Raw genomic sequence first — 22,215 nt, 5'->3', positions numbered from 1 at the left:
ATAATTGCAGCTCGTATTTCCAGTCCTGGGTGCAGTACCATGAGAGCAGTTTATTGTTAAACAGACTTTGCCATGCTTATGAAGTCAGGCAGGCGTGGCAGTGCCTGCTCAGACACACCTGAACTCTTACCTTGCCAGGGTACAACACTTCCTGAAACTGGCTGTGCACCTCCTGTGCTACACAACATACCATGGACTGCAGTCCCAGTGCAGTAGGACAGTCCTGTTACAATAGGAGCTACAGTCCCAGTGCAGTAGGACAGTCCTGTTACAATAGGAGCTACAGTCCCAGTCCAGTAGAACAGTCCTGTTACAATAGGAGCTACAGTCCCAGTGCAGTAGAACAGTCCTGTTACAATAGGAGCTACAGTCCCAGTGCAGTAGAACAGACCTGTTACAATAGGGGCTACAGTCCCAGTGCAGTAGGACAGACCTGTTACAATAGGGGCTACAGTCCCAGTGCAGTAGAACAGTCCCGTTACAGTAGGAGCTACAGTCCCAGTGCAGTAGAACAGTCCTGTTACAGTAGGAGCTACAGTCCCAGTGCAGTAGAACAGTCCTGTTACAATAGGGGCTACAGTCCCAGTCCAGTAGAACAGTCCTGTTACAATAGGAGCTACAGTCCCAGTGCAGTAGAACAGTCCTGTTACAGTAGGAGCTACAGTCCCAGTGCAGTAGAACAGTCCTGTTACAATAGGAGCTACAGTCCCAGTACAGTAGAACAGTCCTGTTACAGTAGGAGCTACAGTCTGTTACCATAGGGGTTACAGTTCCAAAATAGTATAATAACTAAAAAAATTACAACACAATCAGTTTTGTTGTCTAATTACTCTTTCGTTTTTATTTTATCCTTAAAATATCTGCCACTGTGACGATCATCAAAATAAGATTCCAAAATGCTACAGTCTAGAGTTCATTCAGGTGCAGTATCGCTTCTCAGTTGTCTAAAGAATGAGGAGCTGGTCATCAGCAAGCTAATTCATTATTGGTGAGAATTATAAGAGAAACATTAAATAAAATAGTAACGATCTTAACGATGATAATTATAGCAGTAAGAAGAAATTACCTATGAAAGCATCATCCTGCATCCCCCCCATTCCAGAAGGTTAACTTTGACCCCCGTGGGGTCCCTTCATTAATTTAAGAATTCGCTAATTAGGAAAGAAGTTCCACTTCCTGTGGCCACGGAGGGCAGGTCCGCTGTCCGAGTGTCCTGTCACAGAGGTCACGGCAGACCCCCTGACCAGACGACCGCCCGGCGGACAAGAAAGGCAGCACTTAGAAAAAACAGTACAGTCCCATCCACCGCCCCCCTCCCCGATAACACACGCTCAAAACCACTGCCAGCCTTCCTTACACGCTCCTGTGGGAAAAAGAATTTCGGATCAGTCCGTAGTTTTGGCACAGAATCCTCCCAACGAGGTGTTTTGGAGGCGTTTTTTTTTTTTGTTTCTACCGAACTGTCCAAAAATCCCAAGGCCATTGTGTCGGTCAGTCTCTCTGTCCGCTGGGGGGGGAGGGGTCAATTGCCCAGGTTAGTCACTGCTCGTGATTGGATGGTGACCCTCCTGGGAGGGGGCTGTTCCGCGCTCCGATTGGCCACCAGCTCCTGCACCTGCAGAGCCCCTCCCCCGATGAAACAGAAGGCTGGGCAGACGGGGGCGGAGCAATCCACCGGCCCCTCCCACAGGAGGCGGAGCGAGACCCCGTCGTAGAAGGAGACACGCCCCTTCTCGAAGTCCAGGCACACCCCCAGGCGGGGAGGGAGGGGGGCCGTGATGGCGGGGGGGCTGTGGGGAGTCGGCGGTGGGGGCTGCGAGGGAGGGTCCCGGGGGCTGGTGGCGTTGCTGGGGCAGTTGTTCACCCCCTGGGGCAGCAGCACTTTGCCCATGCCCACGGTGAGGAAGCAGAAGGGGGGTGGGGAGTCCAGCGTGGCGTCTTCGGCCCCGCTGTCGTGGCCGCTGTCCGGATCATACCTGGAGACAGGGGGGCAAGAGAGGGAGAGGGTGAAAGAGAAGGGGGGGCAGGTGGGGAACTGAAGCATGAAGAGGAACGACCCTCTCTCTCCCTCACCGTGGGCTGGCCATGTCCTGGGGCAGATGGAACCACTCCTGCAGCCTGGCCTCCAGGCCGACGCCCACCTGCGGCACAGAGAGAGCAGGACGGTGACACTCCCAGTACACGTGTATCAACAGTTCCTGGCTCAGGTATAGATCACAGATCCCTGGCCCAGGTGTGTATCAGTGTTACCTGACTCAGGTGTGTATCAGTATTTCCTAGCTCAGGTATAGACCACAGATCCCTGGCCCAGGTGTGTATCAGTGTTACCTGGCTCAGGTGTCTATCAGTATTTCCTAGCTCTGTGTAGATCACAGATCCCTGGCCCAGGTGTGTATCAGTGTTACCTGGCCCAGGTGTGTATCAGTGTTACCTGACTCAGGTGTGTATCAGTGTTACCTGACTCAGGTGTGTATCAGTATTTCCTAGCTCAGGTATAGATCACAGATCCCTGGCCCAGGTGTGTATCAGTGCTACCTGGCCCAGGTGTGTATCAGTGTTACCTGACTCAGGTGTGTGTCAGTATTTCCTAGCTCAGGTATAGATCACAGATCCCTGGCCCAGGTGTGTATCAGTGTTACCTGACTCAGGTGTGTATCAGTGCTACCTGACTCAGGTGTGTATCAGTATTTCCTAGCTCAGGTATAGATCACAGATCCCTGGCCCAGGTGTGTATCAGTGCTACCTGGAACAGACGGATTATTTATAGGTATCCTCCCACAAACCATTGTGTAATCTTTACAGGCACTTTAATACTCGTTAGTGTTCATCCCATTCTTGACTATTTCTACTTTCCAGTGAACTGACTGAATTCGTAGGCTCCTGACTGCCGTGATGTTAACGAGACCGGGCTCGTTAGGGAACGCTGCGCCCCGTGATGACCTTTACCTTCACCACGTAGGACCCAGGGTCCACCGCGCACGCCCAGTAGTGTCGCCCCTGCGTGACGGCCACGTCCCCGATCAGGAGGTCAGAGGTCAGGTGGCAGGAAGTGAGGGCGCGGTCGGCGGCCTGCAGCAGGGGCACCCCGGGCACGCTGCGGGCGCCGCGCTGCTCCTTACCGAGCACCAGCCGGTCGCCATGGAAACCCCAGCGCGAGTCCAGGAAGAAATTCAGCACTGAGAGGAGGGAGAGGAGAGACAGGAAGAGAGGGAGGGAGAGGAAAGACAGGAGGAGGGAGAGGGGAGAAGAGGAAAGATAGGATAGAGCAGAAGAGGGAGAGAGGAGGAAAGGAGACTTCCACCGGGAGAAAGAGGGGAAGGAGGCAGGAAAGACAGGAGAGGGAGAGAGAGAGGAGAGAGAGAGGCAGGAAAGACAGGAGAGGGAGAGAGAGAGGAGAGAGAGAGGCAGGAAAGAGGAGAATGAGAAAGAGAGAAGAGGGAGAGAGAGGAGGTAGAGAGGAGAAGGAGGTATAAAAGAGAACGGGAGAGGGAGAGTTCAGAAAAGGGGGAAAGGAAGAATTTGGGAGAGAGGAAAACAGGCAGGGAGGAAAGAAGTGCAGGAAAGAGTACAATTAGGAAAACAAAAAAGCAGGGAATCTGGGAGAGTGGCAGGCAGCCTTCAGGCACCCAGGACCTTCCGGAGATAGAGGGAGCGAGGGAAGCGGGGGGAGGGGGGGAGCACTCCGAGCTCGACATTCTTCGGAAGATGGCAGCAGAGAACAATTTGTCTTTTTTTTCCCTGAATAATTAACACGCGTTCATTAGGGCCCTGTCCTAATGAATGAACCGCGCTGTTGAAATATTCATGGAGTGATTATCTCGGCAGGTGGAGATGGGGATGAGAGAGAGAGAGAGGGATGAGAGGATCGCACTGGGATGCAGACAGACGAGATGGGTTGACAGCAGGAGAGAGAGAGAAAGACGAGTTAATCATTTCAGATCGCTGATGGTGCTGGAGAGTTTAACCGGCAACAAGTGTTGACAATCTCGACTGGCTCAGGTGAGCATCAGTGTTACCTGGCTCAGGTGTGTATCAGTATTAACTGGCTCAGGTGTGCTTCAGTGTTACCTGGCTCAGGTGTGTATCAGTATTAACTGGCTCAGGTGAGCATCAGTATTACCTGGCTCAGGTGTGCTTCAGTGTTACCTGGCTCAGGTGTGTGTCAGTATTACCTGGCTCAGGTGTGCATCAGTGTTACCTGGCTCAGGTGTGCTTCAGTGTTACCTGGCTCAGGTGTGTATCAGTATTAACTGGCTCAGGTGTGCATCAGTGTTACCTGACTCAGGTGTGTTTCAGTATTAATTGGCTCAGGTGTGCGTCAGTGTTACCTGGCTCAGGTGTGCGTCAGTGTTACCTGGCTCAGGTGTGCTTCAGTATTAACTGGCTCAGGTGTGTATCAGTATTAACTGGCTCAGGTGTGTGTCAGTGTTACCTGGCTCAGGTGTGTGTCAGTGTTACCTGGCTCAGGTGTGCGTCAGTGTTACCTGGCTCAGGTGTGTATCAGTATTACCTGGCTCAGGTGTGTGTCAGTGTTACCTGGCTCAGGTGTGTATCAGTATGACCTGGCTCAGGTGTGCATCAGTGTTACCTGGCTCAGGTGTGTATCAGTGTTTCCTGGCTCAGGTGTGTATCAGTATTACCTGGCTCAGGTGTGCGTCAGTGTTACCTGGCTCAGGTGTGTATCAGTGTTTCCTGGCTCAGGTGTGTATCAGTATTAACTGGCTCAGGTGTGCATCAGTGTTACCTGACTCAGGTGTGTTTCAGTATTAATTGGCTCAGGTGTGCGTCAGTGTTACCTGGCTCAGGTGTGCGTCAGTGTTACCTGGCTCAGGTGTGCTTCAGTATTAACTGGCTCAGGTGTGTGTCAGTGTTACCTGGCTCAGGTGTGCTTCAGTATTAACTGGCTCAGGTGTGTGTCAGTGTTACCTGGCTCAGGTGTGTATCAGTATTACCTGGCTCAGGTGAGCGTCAGTGTTACCTGGCTCAGGTGTGTGTCAGTGTTACCTGGCTCAGGTGTGTATCAGTATGACCTGGCTCAGGTGTGCATCAGTGTTTCCTGGCTCAGGTGTGTATCAGTATTACCTGGCTCAGGTGTGTGTCAGTGTTACCTGGCTCAGGTGTGTGTCAGTGTTACCTGGCTCAGGTGTGCTTCAGTGTTACCTGGCTCAGGTGTGTATCAGTATTAACTGGCTCAGGTGAGCATCAGTGTTACCTGGCTCAGGTGTGCATCAGTGTTACCTGGCTCAGGTGTGCATCAGTGTTACCTGGCTCAGGTGTGCGTCAGTGTTACCTGGCTCAGGTGAGCGTCAGTGTTACCTGGTGCAGGTGTGTATCAGTATTAACTGGCTCAGGTGAGCATCAGTGTTACCTGGCTCAGGTGTGCATCAGTGTTACCTGGCTCAGGTGTGCATCAGTGTTACCTGGCTCAGGTGTGTGTCAGTGTTACCTGGCTCAGGTGAGCGTCAGTGTTACCTGGTGCAGGTGTGTATCAGTATTAACTGGCTCAGGTGAGCATCAGTGTTACCTGGCTCAGGTGTGCATCAGTGTTACCTGGCTCAGGTGTGCATCAGTGTTACCTGGCTCAGGTGTGTGTCAGTGTTACCTGGCTCAGGTGTGCATCAGTGTTACCTGGCTCAGGTGTGCTTCAGTGTTACCTGGCTCAGGTGTGTATCATTGTTACCTGGCTCAGGTGTGTGTCAGTGTTACCTGGCTCAGGTGTGTATCAGTATTAACTGGCTCAGGTGTGCTTCAGTGTTACCTGGCTCAGGTGTGTATCAGTGTTACCTGGCTCAGGTGAGCGTCAGTGTTACCTGGCTCAGGTGTGTGTCAGTGTTACCTGGCTCAGGTGTGTATCAGTGTTACCTGGCTCAGGTGAGCGTCAGTGTTACCTGGCTCAGGTGTGTGTCAGTGTTACCTGGCTCAGGTGTGCATCAGTGTTACCTGGCTCAGGTGTGCATCAGTGTTACCTGGCTCAGGTGTGTGTCAGTGTTACCTGGCTCAGGTGAGCGTCAGTGTTACCTGGCTCAGGTGTGTATCAGTGTTACCTGGCTCAGGTGAGCGTCAGTGTTACCTGGCTCAGGTGTGTGTCAGTGTTACCTGGCTCAGGTGAGCGTCAGTGTTACCTGGCTCAGGTGAGCGTCAGTGTTACCTGGCTCAGGTGAGCGTCAGTGTTACCTGGTGCAGGTGGGGTATGCAGGTAGATCTCCTCGCTGTACTCTCCGAACCCCGCCTTGTTGCAGCCCTTCACCCGCAGGACGTACATGCAATCGATTTCGAGTCGCTCGATCACCGCACTCGTCCCGCCCACCTCCTCCAGCCGCTGCCAGCCCCGGGGGGCGCCGCCCCCGCCCCCTCGCAGCACCCCCCCACCACGCCCCTCGCGGCGCCGGAACTCCACCGTGAAGTGCCAGGCGGGGGGGGAGTCCTGCGGCAGCCGCCAGCACAGGAAGAGCTGGTCGTAGGCCAGGGTCCGCTGGGTGTCAATAACTGGAGCCAGGGGAGCTGGGAGAGGGAGGAGGAGAGAGGAGGAGGGGGAAGAGAGGGATGGGGATGGGAAAGGAGTGCATAGACAGAGTAGGGAGGAGAGGAGAATTAGAGGTGAAGTGTGTGTGGGAGACAGAGGGAAAGGAGACACAGGGGAGAGGGAGAGTCAGAACAGCCCTGTTGAAGAGTTTCACCCTCCCTGCCTGTCCAGTCCCCCAACCCTCTCCCATCTGCCCCCCAACTCCTCTCCCTCTCCCTCCTGCCCCCCAACCCCTCTCCCTCCTGCCCCCCAACCCCTCTCCCTCCTGCCTCCCAACCCCTCTCCCTCCCTCTCCTGTCCCCCAATACCTCTTTCTCCCTCCTTCTTACCCCGGATGAATTCCAGGGTGTTCAGCAGTTTCAGCTCTCGGGAGACGTCCAGTTGGAAGTGCCGGAAAGAGGGATCAGCAGAGAGAGAGAAGCACTGCAGGGACTCTATCGCTTTCAACAGCCTGAGAGAACGAGTAGAGAGGTAGAATGTAGAGTGAGAGTCTGGACACCAGTCTGCAGTGCTGTAGTCTCTCTCTCTGAGCTGTAGAGTGTCAGTCTGGACACCAGTCTGCAGTGCTGTAGTCTCTCTCTGAGCTGTAGAGTGTCAGTCTGGACACCAGTCTGCAGTGCTGCAGTCTCTCTCTGAGCTGTAGAGTGTCAGTCTGGACACCAGTCTGCAGTGCTGTAGTCTCTCTCTCTGAGCTGTAGAGTGAGAGTCTGGACACCAGTCTGCAGTGCTGTAGTCTCTCTCTCTGAGCTGTAGAGTGTCAGTCTGGACACCAGTCTGCAGTGCTGTAGTCTCTCTCTCTGAGCTGTAGAGTGAGAGTCTGGACACCAGTCTGCAGTGCTGTAGTCTCTCTCTCTGAGCTGTAGAGTGTCAGTCTGGACACCAGTCTGCAGTGCTGTAGTCTCTCTCTCTGAGCTGTAGAGTGTCAGTCTGGACACCAGTCTGCAGTGCTGCAGTCTCTCTCTCTGAGCTGTAGAGTGTCAGTCTGGACACCAGTCTGCAGTGCTGTAGTCTCTCTCTCTGAGCTGTAGAGTGTCAGTCTGGACACCAGTCTGCAGTGCTGTAGTCTCTCTCTCTGAGCTGTAGAGTGTCAGTCTGGACACCAGTCTGCAGTGCTGCAGTCTCTCTCTCTGAGCTGTAGAGTGTCAGTCTGGACACCAGTCTGCAGTGCTGTAGTCTCTCTCTCTGAGCTGTAGAGTGTCAGTCTGGACACCAGTCTGCAGTGCTGTAGTCTCTCTCTCTGAGCTGTAGAGTGTCAGTCTGGACACCAGTCTGCAGTGCTGTAGTCTCTCTCTCTGAGCTGTAGAGTGTCAGTCTGGACACCAGTCTGCAGTGCTGCAGTCTCTCTCTCTGAGCTGTAGAGTGTCAGTCTGGACACCAGTCTGCAGTGCTGTAGTCTCTCTCTCTGAGCTGTAGAGTGTCAGTCTGGACACCAGTCTGCAGTGCTGTAGTCTCTCTCTCTGAGCTGTAGAGTGTCAGTCTGGACACCAGTCTGCAGTGCTGCAGTCTCTCTCTCTGAGCTGTAGAGTGTCAGTCTGGACACCAGTCTGCAGTGCTGTAGTCTCTCTCTCTGAGCTGTAGAGTGTCAGTCTGGACACCAGTCTGCAGTGCTGTAGTCTCTCTCTCTGAGCTGTAGAGTGTCAGTCTGGACACCAGTCTGCAGTGCTGTAGTCTCTCTCTCTGAGCTGTAGAGTGTCAGTCTGGACACCAGTCTGCAGTGCTGCAGTCTCTCTCTGAGCTGTAGAGTGTCAGTCTGGACACCAGTCTGCAGTGCTGTAGTCTCTCTCTGAGCTGTAGAGTGTCAGTCTGGACACCAGTCTGCAGTGCTGTAGTCTCTCTCTCTGAGCTGTAGAGTGTCAGTCTGGACACCAGTCTGCAGTGCTGTAGTCTCTCTCTCTGAGCTGTAGAGTGTCAGTCTGGACACCAGTCTGCAGTGCTGCAGTCTCTCTCTGAGCTGTAGAGTGTCAGTCTGGACACCAGTCTGCAGTGCTGTAGTCTCTCTCTGAGCTGTAGAGTGTCAGTCTGGACACCAGTCTGCAGTGCTGTAGTCTCTCTCTCTGAGCTGTAGAGTGTCAGTCTGGACACCAGTCTGCAGTGCTGTAGTCTCTCTCTGAGCTGTAGAGTGTCAGTCTGGACACCAGTCTGCAGTGCTGCAGTCTCTCTCTGAGCTGTAGAGTGTCAGTCTGGACACCAGTCTGCAGTGCTGTAGTCTCTCTCTGAGCTGTAGAGTGTCAGTCTGGACACCAGTCTGCAGTGCTGTAGTCTCTCTCTGAGCTGTAGAGTGTCAGTCTGGACACCAGTCTGCAGTGCTGTAGTCTCTCTCTGAGCTGTAGAGTGTCAGTCTGGACACCAGTCTGCAGTGCTGTAGTCTCTCTCTGAGCTGTAGAGTGTCAGTCTGGACACCAGTCTGCAGTGCTGCAGTCTCTCTCTGACCTGTTGTGAGTCAGCCGTGCTGCCTGTAGGAAGCAGGGAGGCTCAGTCTCCTTCAGCAGCTCCTGAGAGAAGGCCAGCAGGCCAGCGTGCTCCAGCAGGGACTGCCTCTCCGTGACCTGGACCGTCAGAGCTTCGACCCGCCTGAGCCGAGCCCCGTCCAGGGCCTGCAGGAGCACCCCCTGCCTGTCGGTCAGCGCGGCGCACAGCTCCCGCACGGACTGGCACAGCTGCTCCCGCGCAGAGCCGCTGTTCATCTGGCCGGGAGAGGGAGTGAGAGAGGGGGAGACGGGAAGAAAGAGAGGGCTCGTTCACATCGCCGGGGAAGCACAGAGGAAGACAAGAAGGGAGAGGCAGAAGGGCCCAACCTCAGTCTGAGTGATGGCAGCCTCTAGCTGTGTGATCTGGGACTGCACTGTCTCCTGATTGGACAGGATGTAGCCGACACTCTTGGTTATCTTCTCCTGCAGGTGAGCAGAGAGGTCAACAAGTTGATGACGGACTTTAGTCCCATTTTGTTCTATAGCTGATGTACTGTTACAGTGTTCCTTGTACCCTGTTGTCCTTTAACTTAAATTTACTCATTTCTGTTTTTCCCTCTGTCAACCTCCATTTTGTCATTCTGACAAACATACTGTAGGGTTACAGTGTGACCCAGACTGGACCAGTGATCTCTGGACTGTAGGGTTACAGTGTGACCCAGACTGGACCAGTGATCTCTGGACTGTAGGGTTACAGTGTGACCCAGACTGGACCAGTGATCTCTGGACTGTAGGGTTACAGTGTGACCCAGACTGGACAAGCGATCTCTGGACTGTAGGGTTACAGTGTGACCCGGCCCAGACTGGACCAGTGATCTCTGGACTGTGGGGTTACAGTGTGACCCGGCCCAGACTGGACCAGTGATCTCTGGACTGTAGGGTTACAGTGTGACCCAGACTGGACCAGCGATCTCTGGACTGTAGGGTTACAGTGTGACCCAAACTGGACCGGTGATCTCTGGGGTTACCACCCCATTCCTCAGTGCTGTGTCATACCCACCTTCAGAGCCTGGTAGGCGTTGGCGACCGGGGTGATCTTGTGGCCGGCGTGGGCCCGGCGCAGCTTGCAAAGAGGACAGAGCAGTCGCTGGCAAGACTTACAGTAGAAGTGCAGCTTCTCCTGGTCGTGTTCTGGACACGTCAGGACCTGGCAGGGACAGAGAGAGAGAGGAGAGAGGGAGGAGAGAGAGGAGAGAGGGAGGAGAGAGGAGAGAGGGACAGAGAGAGAGAGAGGAGAGATGGAGGAGAGAGGAGAGAGGGACAGAGAGAGAGAGGAGAGATGGAGGAGAGAGAAGAGAGGGACAGAGAAAGGGAGGAGAGATGGAGGAGAGAGGAGAGAGGGACAGAGAGAGAGAGGAGAGATGGAGGAGAGAGGAGAGAGGGACAGAGAGACAGAGGAGAGATGGAGGAGAGAGAAGAGAGGGACAGAGAGAGGGAGGAGAGATGGAGGAGAGAGGAGAGAGGAGGGAGGGACCGAGAGAGGAGAGAGGAGGGAAGGACAGAGAGACAGAGGAGAGATGGAGGAGAGAGGGAGGAGAGGAGAGAGGGGTGAGAGACACGTATATACACGCACACCGCACACAGGACAGCCCCTGCAGAGACCCCTGTCCCTACCTTGGGCCGGAAGGACAGTGTGGGTGCCACGTGCTCGTGCTGGGCCCGCGGGGTGCCCCAGGGGTGGTACAGCTTGAAGCACTCGTTGCAGAAGCTGGCGCGGCAGTCCGTGCAGCCCTTCGTGGCCTCCAGCTGGGCGGGCGGCTTGCAGAACTGGCACATGACCGCCCCCGCGCCCAGACTGACCGTGTGCCGGTACCTGAGAGAGACAGGGGGCGTGCAGGTGGGCTTTATTACACTGTACTGTACTGTACTACACTATACTAGACTGTACTGCACTGCACTGTACCTGAGAGAGACAGGGAGGGGTGCAGGTGGGCTGTATTACACTGTACTGTACTGTACTACACTATACTACACTGTACTGCACTGCACTGTACCTGAGAGAGACAGGGAGGCGTGCAGGTGGGCTGTATTACACTGTACTGTACTGTACTACACTATACTACACTGTACTGCACTGCACTGTACCTGAGAGAGACAGGGAGGGGTGCAGGTGGGCTTTATTACACTGTACTGTACTGTACTACACTATACTACACTGTACTGCACTGCACTGTACCTGAAAGAGACAGGGAGGCGTGCAGGTGGGCTGTATTACACTGTACTGTACTGTACTACACTATACTACACTGTACTGCACTGCACTGTACCTGACAGAGACAGGGAGGGGTGCAGGTGGGCTTTATTACACTGTACTGTACTACACTATACTACACTGTACTGCACTGCGCTGTACCTGACAGAGACAGGGAGGGGTGCAGGTGGGCTTTATTACACTGTACTGTACTGTACTACACTATACTACACTGTACTGCACTGCACTGTACCTGAGAGAGACAGGGAGGCGTGCAGGTGGGCTGTATTACACTGTACTGTACTGATCTGTACTGTACTACACTGTACAGTACTACACTATACTACACTGTACTGCACTTCACTGTAGTGTTCTGTACTACACTATACTACACTGCTTTATTACACTGTACTGTACTACTATTCTAAACTGTACTGTACTTGTACTTGTGCCTGTACTGTACTTGTACTTGTGACGGCTGATCTGTGCTGTGCGATACTGGGCTACACTGGGCTGTGTGATACTGGGCTACACTGGGCTGTGCTGATCTGTGCTGTGTCACACTGGACTGGGCTGACCTGTGCTCTGTGACACTGGGCTGGGCTGATCTGTGCTGTTTGACACTGGGCTGGGCTGACCTGTGCTCTGTGACACTGGGCTGGGCTGATCTGTGCTGTTTGACACTGGGCTGGGCTGACCTGTGCTCTGTGACACTGGGCTGACCCGTGCTGACCTGTGCTCTGTGACACTGGGCTGACCCGTGCTCTGTGACACTGGGCTGACCCGTGCTGACCCCGCTGCCCGCACCATGCCAGCGTACCTCTCCACGATGCGCTCCAGGGTGAGGTTGCGCAGGCAGTCGGACAGCCCCCTCTCCCCCAGCTCCACGTCCCGCTGGCAGGACGGGCAGGGGAACAGCATGGCCGGGGGCGGGCCCTCACGCCGCCGGCGCCCGGGGTACGTCCCGTAACCTGCAGGGGGCGCAGGAGAGCAGTGAGGAGTGAGAGAGGACAGGGGGCTCTGAGGGAGAGTGAGAGAGAGTGAGACAGAGAGCTCTGAGAGAGAGTGAGAGTGGACAGAGTGGACAGAGACAGCAGGACAGTGCCTGACCTGAGCGGACCACCCTGTCCAGCCGCTCAGTTTTCGGCGGGGGGCGGCGTGCCTGCCGGGGGCTGCGGGTGTTGGGGGTGGAGGCGGGGGAGTGCGGCTCGGGGGGCGGGTCCGGCACCGGGTACCCGTTCTGGACCAGAACCTCCGTGGCACAGAGCAGGCAGACACTGTGCTGGCAGGGCAGGAGGATGGGCTGCTTGACCATCTCAGTGCAGACTGGACACAGCAGCTCCCTCTCCATGCTCTTCATATTGGACTGGAGACAGGAGACAGGAGAGAGAGGGGGAGAGAGGGAGAGGGGGGAGAGGAGAGAGGGAGAGGGGGGAGAGGAGAGAGGAGAGAGAGGGGAGAGGAGAGAGGAGAGAGAGGGGGGAGAGAGAGGGGAGAGGAGAGAGAGGGGAGAGGAGAGAGAGGGGGGAGAGAGGAGAGAGGAGAGAGAGGGGGAGAGAGGGAGAGGGGGGAGAGGAGAGAGGGAGAGGGGGGAGAGGAGAGGAGAGAGAGGGGGGAGAGAGAGGGGAGAGGAGAGAGAGGAGAGAGGAGAGAGAGGGGGGAGAGAGGAGAGAGGAGAGAGAGGGGGGAGAGAGTAGAGAGAGAGACTGATTGATTCTACTGATTGTACCATCGGTCATGCTAATAAAGCACGTTGAATTGAATTGAGTGAGTGAGTGTGGACAGAGAGCTTCGCTGCCCTCTCTGCCCTGCGGGGTGGGCTGGGGGTAAATCATGGTGATGCAGTCAGCTCTGTCTCCCTCAGCCCAGCTCAGACAGCAGGGAGCTTCTCTACTGTTGATCCTGCTGAACCTGCTCATGTTCCGCTTCTACCGAGAGGTTTTACAGTGCTGTCAGACTCCCAGTGCACAGCAGCCTGACCCGCTCCAGGTTTTACTATCAGCTGTACTGAAGCAACGCCAGGGTCGCACAGTTCAGAATGATTACCCTCTTTTATTTGGGTCATGTGAAGACTTGCACACACATATGCAATGAAATATCAGATCTGTATCTACGTAGATCAACCACAGAACTGCAGTCAAATCAATGACGTCACCACCTTCACCACCTCCCTCTCTCCTCTCCCCAGGCGCCTCGCGGGCCCGGAGCCTCGTGCACTAACACGCTCACACCCCGACCCCCCCCACCACACCCCTCCGGACGGGTCTCCCTGTCCCGCACACCCGCCCCGGGGCCCGCTTGTCATTCGCCAATGTCACCCGCGGCGGCCCGCGCTCGCTTTCCCCTCGCAACGCACGCGGGGTGGCGCGTGTGCGCCCCTGAGCGCTGACCGTTGGCTCGCGAGTCGGCCGCGTTCGCGACCTCGGTCGGCGTTCGGAGGGCGCGAGCGGCTTACCTTGGCGGGGTTCCTGGGCGCCATGTTACTGAGGTCCGGGCGCACGGCGGGTCCTACAGGCGTGCGGACGCGCGCAGGGCTCTTCCCGAGACGGGAGCGGGAGCGGGAGTGGGGGAGGGGACAGGGTCAGGCGTGCGCGCGTTTTCAAGTCTCAGCATTAAGAAAGACGAAGGTCGAATTGCGGTCTTGGCGGCTGGAACCCGTCTGTCTCCAGTGACGGCGCGCTGCTCAGCCATTCCCCTCTGTCTGCCTCTGCCCCGGCCCTTCCCCTCTCCGGCGCTGCTCCTGTCCCCCGCGCATCAATCTCGCCCCCCCCTCCTCCCCCCGTCTCTCTATGTAGGTGAGCGCCGCGACACGGAGGAATCCGGCGCGAGCCCAGCCCCGCGCTGCTGCTGCTGCTGCTGCTGCTGGCAGGATGCATCTGTTGCCATAGCAACCTGCCACTGCGCACCGGCATCGCAACGCGGCCTGGTCCTGTTATTCCTCATTCATGCGCCTGCTCCCATCTCTCTCCTCTCCCTTCTCATTCTCTCCCTCACTCCTCTCTCCTCTGTCCACTCCTCACTCTTCACTCCTCTCTCCTCTCTCCCTCCTCTCTCCTCTCTTCCTCCTCTTTCCCTCTGCTTTCAGCTCCTTTCTCCTCTCTCAGCTCCTCTCACTATTCCTACCTCCTCTCTTCTGCTCTCCCCTCTCTCTCCCCTCTCCTCTGTCCACTCCTCTCTCTCCTCTCTCCCCTCTCCCCCCTCTCTCAGCTTCTCTCTCTCCTCTCCTCTCTCAACTCTCCTCTCTCAGTTCTTCTCTCCCTCCTCTCCTCTGTCCACTCCTCTCTCTCCCCTCTCCTCTCTCCCTCCTCTCTCTCCCCTCTCCTCTGTCCTCTCCTCTCTCAGCTCCTCTCTCTCCGCTCTCTCTCCCCTCTCCTCTCTCCCTCCTCTCTCTCCTCCTCTCTCTCCTCTCTCCTCTGTCCACTCCTCTCTCAGCTCAACACTCTCCCCTCTCCTCTGTCCTCTCCTCTCTCTCCCCTCTCCTCTGTCCTCTCCTCTCTCTCCCCTCTCCTCTCTCCCTCCTCTCTCCCTCCTCTCTCTCCTCTCTCCTCTCCAGGTGTCCTGTCTGGTGTTCGGGGTGTGACTGCTGCCTCAGACAGCCCGAGGCGCTGTGGCCAGTGCGAGACAATGAGACCCTGTGGAGGAGAGGGGGTTAAACTCGCTCAGCTCTAATTCACTGTCACCCAGAGAATCACCTCGGATTAATCACAGCACAGTACGGACTCCTGGTGCTGCTGCTTCAATTACACTTTGTCTTAACTTGATGGGAGAAGTTAGGGCTCTCCGTGGTACCAGCAGTGCAGTGTCTGAGGAAGCAGACTGGCATCGTGGGCAGACTGCACTCTCAGTTGCACACAATACAAAGGGCAATTTGCTCACAGTTCGCCCAAAGCCAAATGTAGGGCAATCTGTACCAGGAACCTTCTGCTTTCCAGTCTACCAAGGTCTTAATTGCATAATCAAACCCCTAATTAAACTAACGATTGGCTTAATTAGATTGTTCCTGTAACTGTTCTGAAGTGTGAAAACAGTCTGACCTGGACGGGATACTGGAGAGTTCAGGGTGGCCAGTCAGTCCTGGTCAGTATGAGCTCCTGGAGGAAACCCATCTAGACGGAAGGAGAACATGTAGACTCCACACAGACAGACTACTGCATCGCCATGCCATTGCCCTACCCAAAATATTCTTTACCCCCTACACTCAGCCAGCTCACTGTGTCGCCTGCTTCTGCTGCCCCTATGGGCGAGGAAGGAGGGCTGTGTACACCCTCCTCTTCCTCCTCTGACACCTGCACTGTCAAGACCAGTCTGGACCAGTGATCTCTGGACTGTAGGGTTACAGTGTGACCCAGACTGGACCAGTGATCTCTGGACTGTAGGGTTACAGTGTGACCTGGCCCAGACTGGACCAGTGATCTCTGGACTGTAGGGTTACAGTGTGACCCGGCCCAGACTGGACCAGTGATCTCTGGACTGTAGGGTTACAGTGTGACCCAGACTGGACCAGTGATCTCTGGACTGTAGGGTTACAGTGTGACCCAGACTGGACCAGTGATCTCTGGACTGTAGGGTTACAGTGTGACCCAGACTGGACCAGTGATCTCTGGCTGTAGGATTACAGTGTGACCCGGCCCAGACTGGACCAGTGATCTCTGGACTGTAGGGTTACAGTGTGACCCAGCCCAGACTGGACCAGTGATCTCTGGACTGTAGGGCTACAGTGTGACCCAGACTGGACCAGTGATCTCTGGCTGTAGGATTACAGTGTGACCCGGCCCAGACTGGACCAGTGATCTCTGGACTGTAGGGCTACAGTGTGACCCAGACTGGACCAGCGTATCAAGACAGACAAACACAGACAGAAACAGACAGAGGTGCAGTTTTCTCTCTCTCCTCTCTCTCTGCCTGTCTCCACCTGTCCCCTGACCTGCTTCCAGTCGAGCAAGGCGCCGGTGAGCACAAACCCACTGGACACCGGCGCTCACACTCACACTGCGTTTCATCAGGCCCGGAACCGTCCTTCTGCCGCGGGTCTGAAGAGCCGGCGCGCCGTGCGCCGACTCCCGTGGACACACAGGAATCTACACGCTCCCTCACTGCACGCACGCAAGAGCCTCTTTGTGTTTCTCGACAAACAACACATCTGGACAGCGCACACCAACACGACACGTTCAGAATGAAATACTCACACTTATCCGAACCAGGGCGTCCATGATTGAGGTGAACGTCTGAAAATCTGCCTCTGCCATTCCGCACACAGTGTCGCGATTTTATTTCAGTATTTTATTCTGCTTGAGAGACGCGCATAGATGGATTTCTGTGCCTACAGTGGCGCCTGCGTATTTCACGCCGCGATGATAGAAACCAAACCAGTTTTCCTTCAGCACCCTGAACAGCACAGACAGCGACTCGCGCCCGGATGAGATGGAAATTAATTAGACCTGTTAGTTGTAAGAGGCGGCAGGGTGCGGGCGCGGCTGGGGGACCGCGCGCGCGTTCAGAACGCGCTGCAGCCTGGGCTCGGCTCGTGCCGTTTCCACCCGAATGTCCACAGCGCGCGAGTCCGGGTTCCGCTGGGTTCTGCACGAGCTGCCCGAGATCGGGGAGCTGAGCTCAGTAACGGGGGAGGAGGAGGAGGGGGGCGGGGGACATGCGCAGAGACCCCTGCAGACAGGGAGGCTGATGCACCGCGTGCTTAGCAGCGCCACGCGCACCTGGCAGCCCTGCTGATTCTGAGTTTATCTGCCTGTGTGTGTGTGTCTGTATTTGTGTGTGTGTGTGTGTGTGTCTATTCGTGTGTGTCCATGTGTCTTTTCTGTCTGCTTGTGTGACCTCTGAACTGTGCTTCTGTGTGTTTGTGTTTTCTTGTGTGTGTCTGTTCATGTGTGTGTCTGTCTGCTTGTGTGTGTCTGTGTGTTTGTGTCTGCTTGTGTGTGCGTCTATTCACGTCTGTCTGCTTGTGTGTGTCTATTCATTTGTGTGTCTGTGTGTTTGTGTCTACTCATGTGTGCCTATGTCTGCTTGTGTGTGTCTGTTCGTGTGTGAGAGCCATTGTCTGTTTCTCTGTGTCTATGGATAAGTGTGTCCCTGTCTGTGGTTGTGTCTGTGAGTCTGTCTCCGTCTGTGGTTGTGTCTGTGGGTGTGTCCTTCAGCTAAGACATTAAACCACTGTCACTATCAGTAAGAGTGGGGTGTTGACCCTGCTGTCCTGACTACTGGTCACTACAGACCCCAGGACACTGTCAGTAAGAGTGGGGTGTGGACCCTGGTGTCCTGACTACTGGTCACTACAGACCCCAGGACACTGTCAGTAAGAGTGGGGTGTGGACCCTGGTGTCCTGACTACTGGTCACTACAGACCCCAGGACACTGTCAGTAAGAGTGGGGTGTTGACCCTGCTGTCCTGACTACTGGTCACTACAGACCCCAGGACACTGTCAGTAAGAGTGGGGTGTGGACCCTGGTGTCCTGACTACTGGTCACTACAGACCCCAGGACACTGTCAGTAAGAGTGGGGTGTGGACCCTGGTGTCCCGACCACTGGTCACTACAGACCCCAGGACACTGTCAGTAAGAGTGGGGTGTGGACCCTGGTGTCCTGACTACTGGTCACTACAGACCCCAGGACACTGTCAGTAAGAGTGGGGTGTGGACCCTGGTGTCCTGACTACTGGTCACTATAGATCCTAGTACACCTGACTTCACTTGCTAGGATATGTTCACCTGTGCCTACTAAAGTATCCAGTACATATAAATAAAAGGAGAAGGAAAAATAAAAACAATTTTATTATTGTTTTTTTGTGGTCCCCTCCACCACCACCAATGGTAATGGATCCCCATTACCTGTAAAGCGCTTTGAGTGGAGTGTCCAGAAAAGCGCTATATAAGTGTAAGCAATTATTATTATTATTATTATTATTATTATTATTATTATTATCAATTTATAGCAACTCGTCTCGTGGAGGTCTCTGCCCTACGTCTCCAGCAGGCGGCGCTGCAGCTCTTCCAGGCCCCCGGTAACGGCTGTGTTTGGGGGAGGGTGCTTCCGGCGGTGAGGCTCCTCGATATCTGTGGTGAGTGTTGGAGCTGACTCGCAGTGCGTCGGTGAAAGCGGTGGTGGCGTCGGCGGAGTAAACTCAGTTCAACGGGGGAAATACGAACTTCTACGCGCTTAAATCTCACGGAATGGGTGAGTGAGTGCAGAGCCCCGAGAAGGGGACACGGACGCGGCGTGGGCTCCCCCGTGGCGAGAGCCCGTCTGGTATTCACTGTGCAAGGGGGAGAGGCTGCAGGGTGCGTCGGGCTATCTGAATTTGCAGAAGTGTCGAGGTGGAGACGGAGTCCGTGATGGCCGACGGGGGGCTGTAGGCTTTGTGATTTTTGACATCGGACGCAAAGAGCGCGGGGGAAGGTGGTAAAAGCGACGTTCTGGGAGTTCCGCCTCCATGTTTCCCGTCGGACCCTATTTGTAGCGCACACTGACGTGGCTCTAACAGAGCCCAGATTTCGGCGGTTTCTGGAGCGGAGAAGCTCAGCTGGGCAATTTAGAAACAAGTTCCGAGGCCTGTAAACTGTATTCTGCACCCACTCGTGACGGTGACAATACACGACCGCGTCCCAGACCAGGGGTCGCTAGACTGACGTGGCAGCACTGACCAGTAGCTGAAGAGACTCCTCTGTTCTGGGTACGAGGTGGCTGTAGTGACCTCTCCCTCCCTCTCCGGGGAAATGCATTTGCTTCTATTAGGCATTTAAGAAAAGATCTCTTGCATGTATAAAGTCTCTCTCTCCCTCTCAGAGTCGCTCTCTACTGTATTTGCTACCTCAGATTTGTCGAACAACTTCTCGGGTTGTTATTGTTACTCTGTCCCTGTAGTGGTCAGTATAGTCAGTTCTCCAGTCCTGTCCTCCCTGTGGTCAGTGTTGATGTCCCTGTATGAATGATTCTCTCCCCAGCGGTCAGTACGGGCACCTCCCTGGTCCTGTCCTCCCTGTGGTCAGTGCTGATGTCCCTGTATGAATGATTCTCTCCCCAGCGGTCAGTACGGGCACCTCCCTGGTCCTGTCCTCCCTGTGGTCAGTGCTGATGTCCCTGTGTGAATGATTATCTCCCCAGCGGTCAGTACGGGCACCTCCCTGGTCCTCTCCTCCCTGCTGTCGGTGCTGGTCTTCGCTGGGATGCAGATGTTCAGTCGACAGCTCGGCTCTTCGGAGTGGCTGACCATTCTGGGCGGCTTCCTGGGGTCCATCCTCTTCATCTGCTCACTCACTGTATCCTGGCTTTGGTGCTGTCCGTTATCACCCCCCGACTGTGCACCGTTGTGCCCCTGACGGCGATGCCGCGCACTGACTGCACCGTTGTGCCCCTGACGGCGATGCCGCGCACTGACTGTGCACCGTTGTGCCCCTGACGGCGATGCCGCGCACTGACTGTGCACCGTTGTGCCCCTGACGGCGATGCCGCGCACTGACTGTGCACTGTGACTCCCTGAATGTCCACTTTTACCCTGTGATACTGTACTCTGACCCTGAGAGTGACCAGTAGAGGTGCTGGTGGTCAGCTTAGACTTGGTGTGCTTTTCCTGATCCGTTCACTCGCAGGCCTTCAACAACCTGGAGAACCTGGTGTTTGGGAAGGGGTTCCAGGCCAAGATCTTCCCGGAGAGTGAGTAGATTTCCTTCCGGCCTGCGAGTCCGGGCAGAGCTGTGCCTGGCAGCGGTCTGACTCCAGCCCGTCTGTCTCTCTCCCTCTCTCTCCCGGCAGTCCTGCTGTGCCTGTGCCTGTCCCTGTTCGCCTCGGGGCTCGTCCACCGCGTCTGCGTCACCACCTGGTGAGTGTGGGGCGGCCGGTCTGAGGGAGGGCGTCCTGCAGGAACGCTGTGTGACCATCGCGCTCGGTCACAGCGTCGTGCCTGACGCCCTCTCTCTCTCTCCGTCTCCCTGCGACTCTCCCCCCTCTCTCTCTCCAGTCTCATATTCTCCCTCTTTGGCCTCTACTACATCAACAAAGTGTCGGCAGCCCTGTACCAAGCCTCCGTTCCCATGGCGACGCCGGTGAAGCCCACAGGAAAGGGCAAGAGGAAGAACTGAGGACGTCCCGCCTCCCACCCGCCCACCAGCCTCAGAAAGCCAATCACAGGGCGGACTCTGCCGCTGCGCCTGGCCGGCCAATGGCAGCCCGAGAGCACCTTCTGCAAGTCCTAGAGGGGAGGAGCCTGCTGCCGCTGGCCAGCCAACCAATCGTACGACGCCACTCTGTGGCCCACATTCCAAGCCCCTCCCCTCTGCTGTTCTGCGATTGGACGTGGGAGAGGAAGCTTTTGTTAAGAAAACGTGGAGCCAAAAAAATCCCAATAAAAAAGTTTAAAACCGTTTATGGTTTTAATTTCTAAGGGTGGCGCCCAGGGTTTTTGCAGAGAGTGGCATCTTGAGGCCCCTCCCTCTCCTGTCTTCCTCCTGTCCCCCTGCAGCTGTGAGCGTGCCTCTCTGAGCCCCACCCCCCCGCAGCCCGAGACCAGTGGCACAGCAGCACCAGGTCTGGGGGCTGGGATGCTGGGAGCAGAGCGAGCGGGGGGGTAAGGGGGTTGACGTTGACCTCCGTCCTGGCCAGGCAGGCCGCGCCCAGATCGGGCCTCTGCTGGAGCAGCCCTACTTTCCCGTTTCTCGAACCCGACTCCTCCCCAGCCCAGCCTTTCCTCTGAACAGCTTCATTCTAACAGGTCTGGATCAGAAGCTGAGTGGGGCCGTTTTACACGTCTGGGAACAGGAATGATGGCAATAGAGGTAACAGGGACTCACCTCCAGTGTGTGGCCCCACCTGGATGATGCACCAGTCCCCTCCCCACATACCAGCTCTCAGTGGGAGGAGAGCAGAGTGATGGAGCCAGTTCAGAGAGGGGGATTATCAGGAGGCCAGGGGGAAATCTGGCCAGGTCGCTGGTGTAACACCCCTACTCTTTTCGGGAAACACCCTGGGATTTTTAATGACCACAGAGAGTCAGGACCTTGGTTTTATGTCTCAGCTGGAGGACGGTGTCTTTTTTACAATATAGTGTCTATATTGGGGCATTGGGACCCACGCAGTGAGAGCCCCCTACTGGCCCCACTAACACCTCTTCCAGCAGCAACCTTAGCTTTCCCAGGAGGTCTCCCCTCCAGGTACTGGCCAGGCTCACACTGCTGGGCTTCAGTGGGCTGCCAGCTGGGAACTGCAGGGTGATGAAGCTGCTGGCTATACTTGACACACAATGGACTTTGAGGAAGTCGAGTAGCTGGCTGAGCTCTTGGGCAGGGAGCTGGAAATGGTCACAGTTGTCACTTCGCAGAGACTGCAATGAGACTGAAGTCGAGCTGCGGGGAAAGATGGCAGTTCTCAGAATAGACCACTAGGTGTCGCCCTTACTTTACACGAGGGAGAGGGGGGGAGGAGTCGAGCCCGTGGGGCTGCTCGTGTATAGTACTTGGCGCTTTGCTTCTTCAGTTCGTTTTTTCTCTTGTTATTGCATACTTTCGCCTTGCAGGCTTAACATCTTTACACAAAGAGTGGTGGGAGTCTGGAACAAGCTGCCCAGACATGCTGTTGGAGACAATACTCTAAACTAGTATCTGGATGAGATCCTGGGATCAATCAGCAACTGCACAACCAAACCAAACACAAATCAAACCAAACAGCTCCTCTATCCTGTAACTTTTCTCATGTTTCTGTGATCCGCTCTAGGTTTCCTGTACTGTGCACAGCAGTCTGATCCACTCCAGGTGTTACAGCACTGTCAGTCAGACTCCCAGTACACAGCAGTCTGATCCACTCCAGGTGTTACAGCACTGTCAGTCAGACTCCCAGTGCACAGCAGTCTGATCCACTCCAAGTTTTACAGCACTGTCAGTCAGACTCCCAGTGCACAGCAGTCTGATCCACTCCAGGTTTTACAGTGCTGGCAGTCAGACTCCCAGTGCACAGCAGTCTGATCCACTGCAGGTGTTACAATGGTGTCAGTCAGACTCCCAGTGCACAGCAGTCTGATCCACTCCAGGTTTTA

General features: G+C 55.4%; 2 protein-coding genes across 3 annotated transcripts; one reads left to right on the top strand and one right to left on the bottom strand.

Annotated features, from left to right (window-relative positions):
- Positions 1–813: 813 nt before the first annotated feature.
- Positions 814–16,808, bottom strand: LOC148640079 (tripartite motif-containing protein 46-like). Of its 2 annotated transcripts, none has more exons than XM_088620554.1 (12): positions 16,369–16,808; positions 12,293–12,548; positions 12,003–12,153; positions 10,606–10,804; positions 9,992–10,138; positions 9,319–9,414; positions 8,954–9,207; positions 6,853–6,974; positions 6,175–6,501; positions 2,947–3,176; positions 2,074–2,141; positions 814–1,976 (listed from the first exon to the last, which is right to left on the bottom strand). In XM_088620554.1, exons 1-12 carry the CDS (start codon positions 16,426–16,428, stop codon positions 1,523–1,525), a joined length of 2,364 nt encoding a protein of 787 aa, XP_088476680.1. In that variant the 5' UTR covers positions 16,429–16,808; the 3' UTR covers positions 814–1,522. The 2 variants fall into 2 exon arrangements, with proteins under 2 accessions (XP_088476680.1, XP_088476681.1); XM_088620555.1 differs by lacking the exon at positions 16,369–16,808 and adding an exon at positions 13,638–14,370.
- Positions 16,809–18,228: 1,420 nt separating this feature from the next.
- krtcap2 (keratinocyte associated protein 2) lies at positions 18,229–20,553 on the top strand. The gene is made up of 5 exons (XM_088620557.1): positions 18,229–18,368; positions 19,296–19,450; positions 19,781–19,844; positions 19,944–20,010; positions 20,149–20,553. The coding sequence occupies exons 1-5, from the start codon at positions 18,365–18,367 to the stop codon at positions 20,267–20,269; spliced, it is 411 nt and encodes a 136-aa protein (XP_088476683.1). The 5' UTR covers positions 18,229–18,364; the 3' UTR covers positions 20,270–20,553.
- The last annotated feature ends 1,662 nt before the right edge of the window (positions 20,554–22,215 follow it).

The sequence above is a fragment of the Lepisosteus platostomus genome, chromosome 26, assembly GCF_059453375.1.
Source record: "Lepisosteus platostomus isolate fLepPlt1 chromosome 26, fLepPlt1.hap1, whole genome shotgun sequence".
NCBI lineage: Eukaryota > Metazoa > Chordata > Actinopteri > Semionotiformes > Lepisosteidae > Lepisosteus > Lepisosteus platostomus.
Note: the sequence above shows the minus strand (reverse complement) of the source record. Positions and strands in the feature narration are given on the sequence as shown.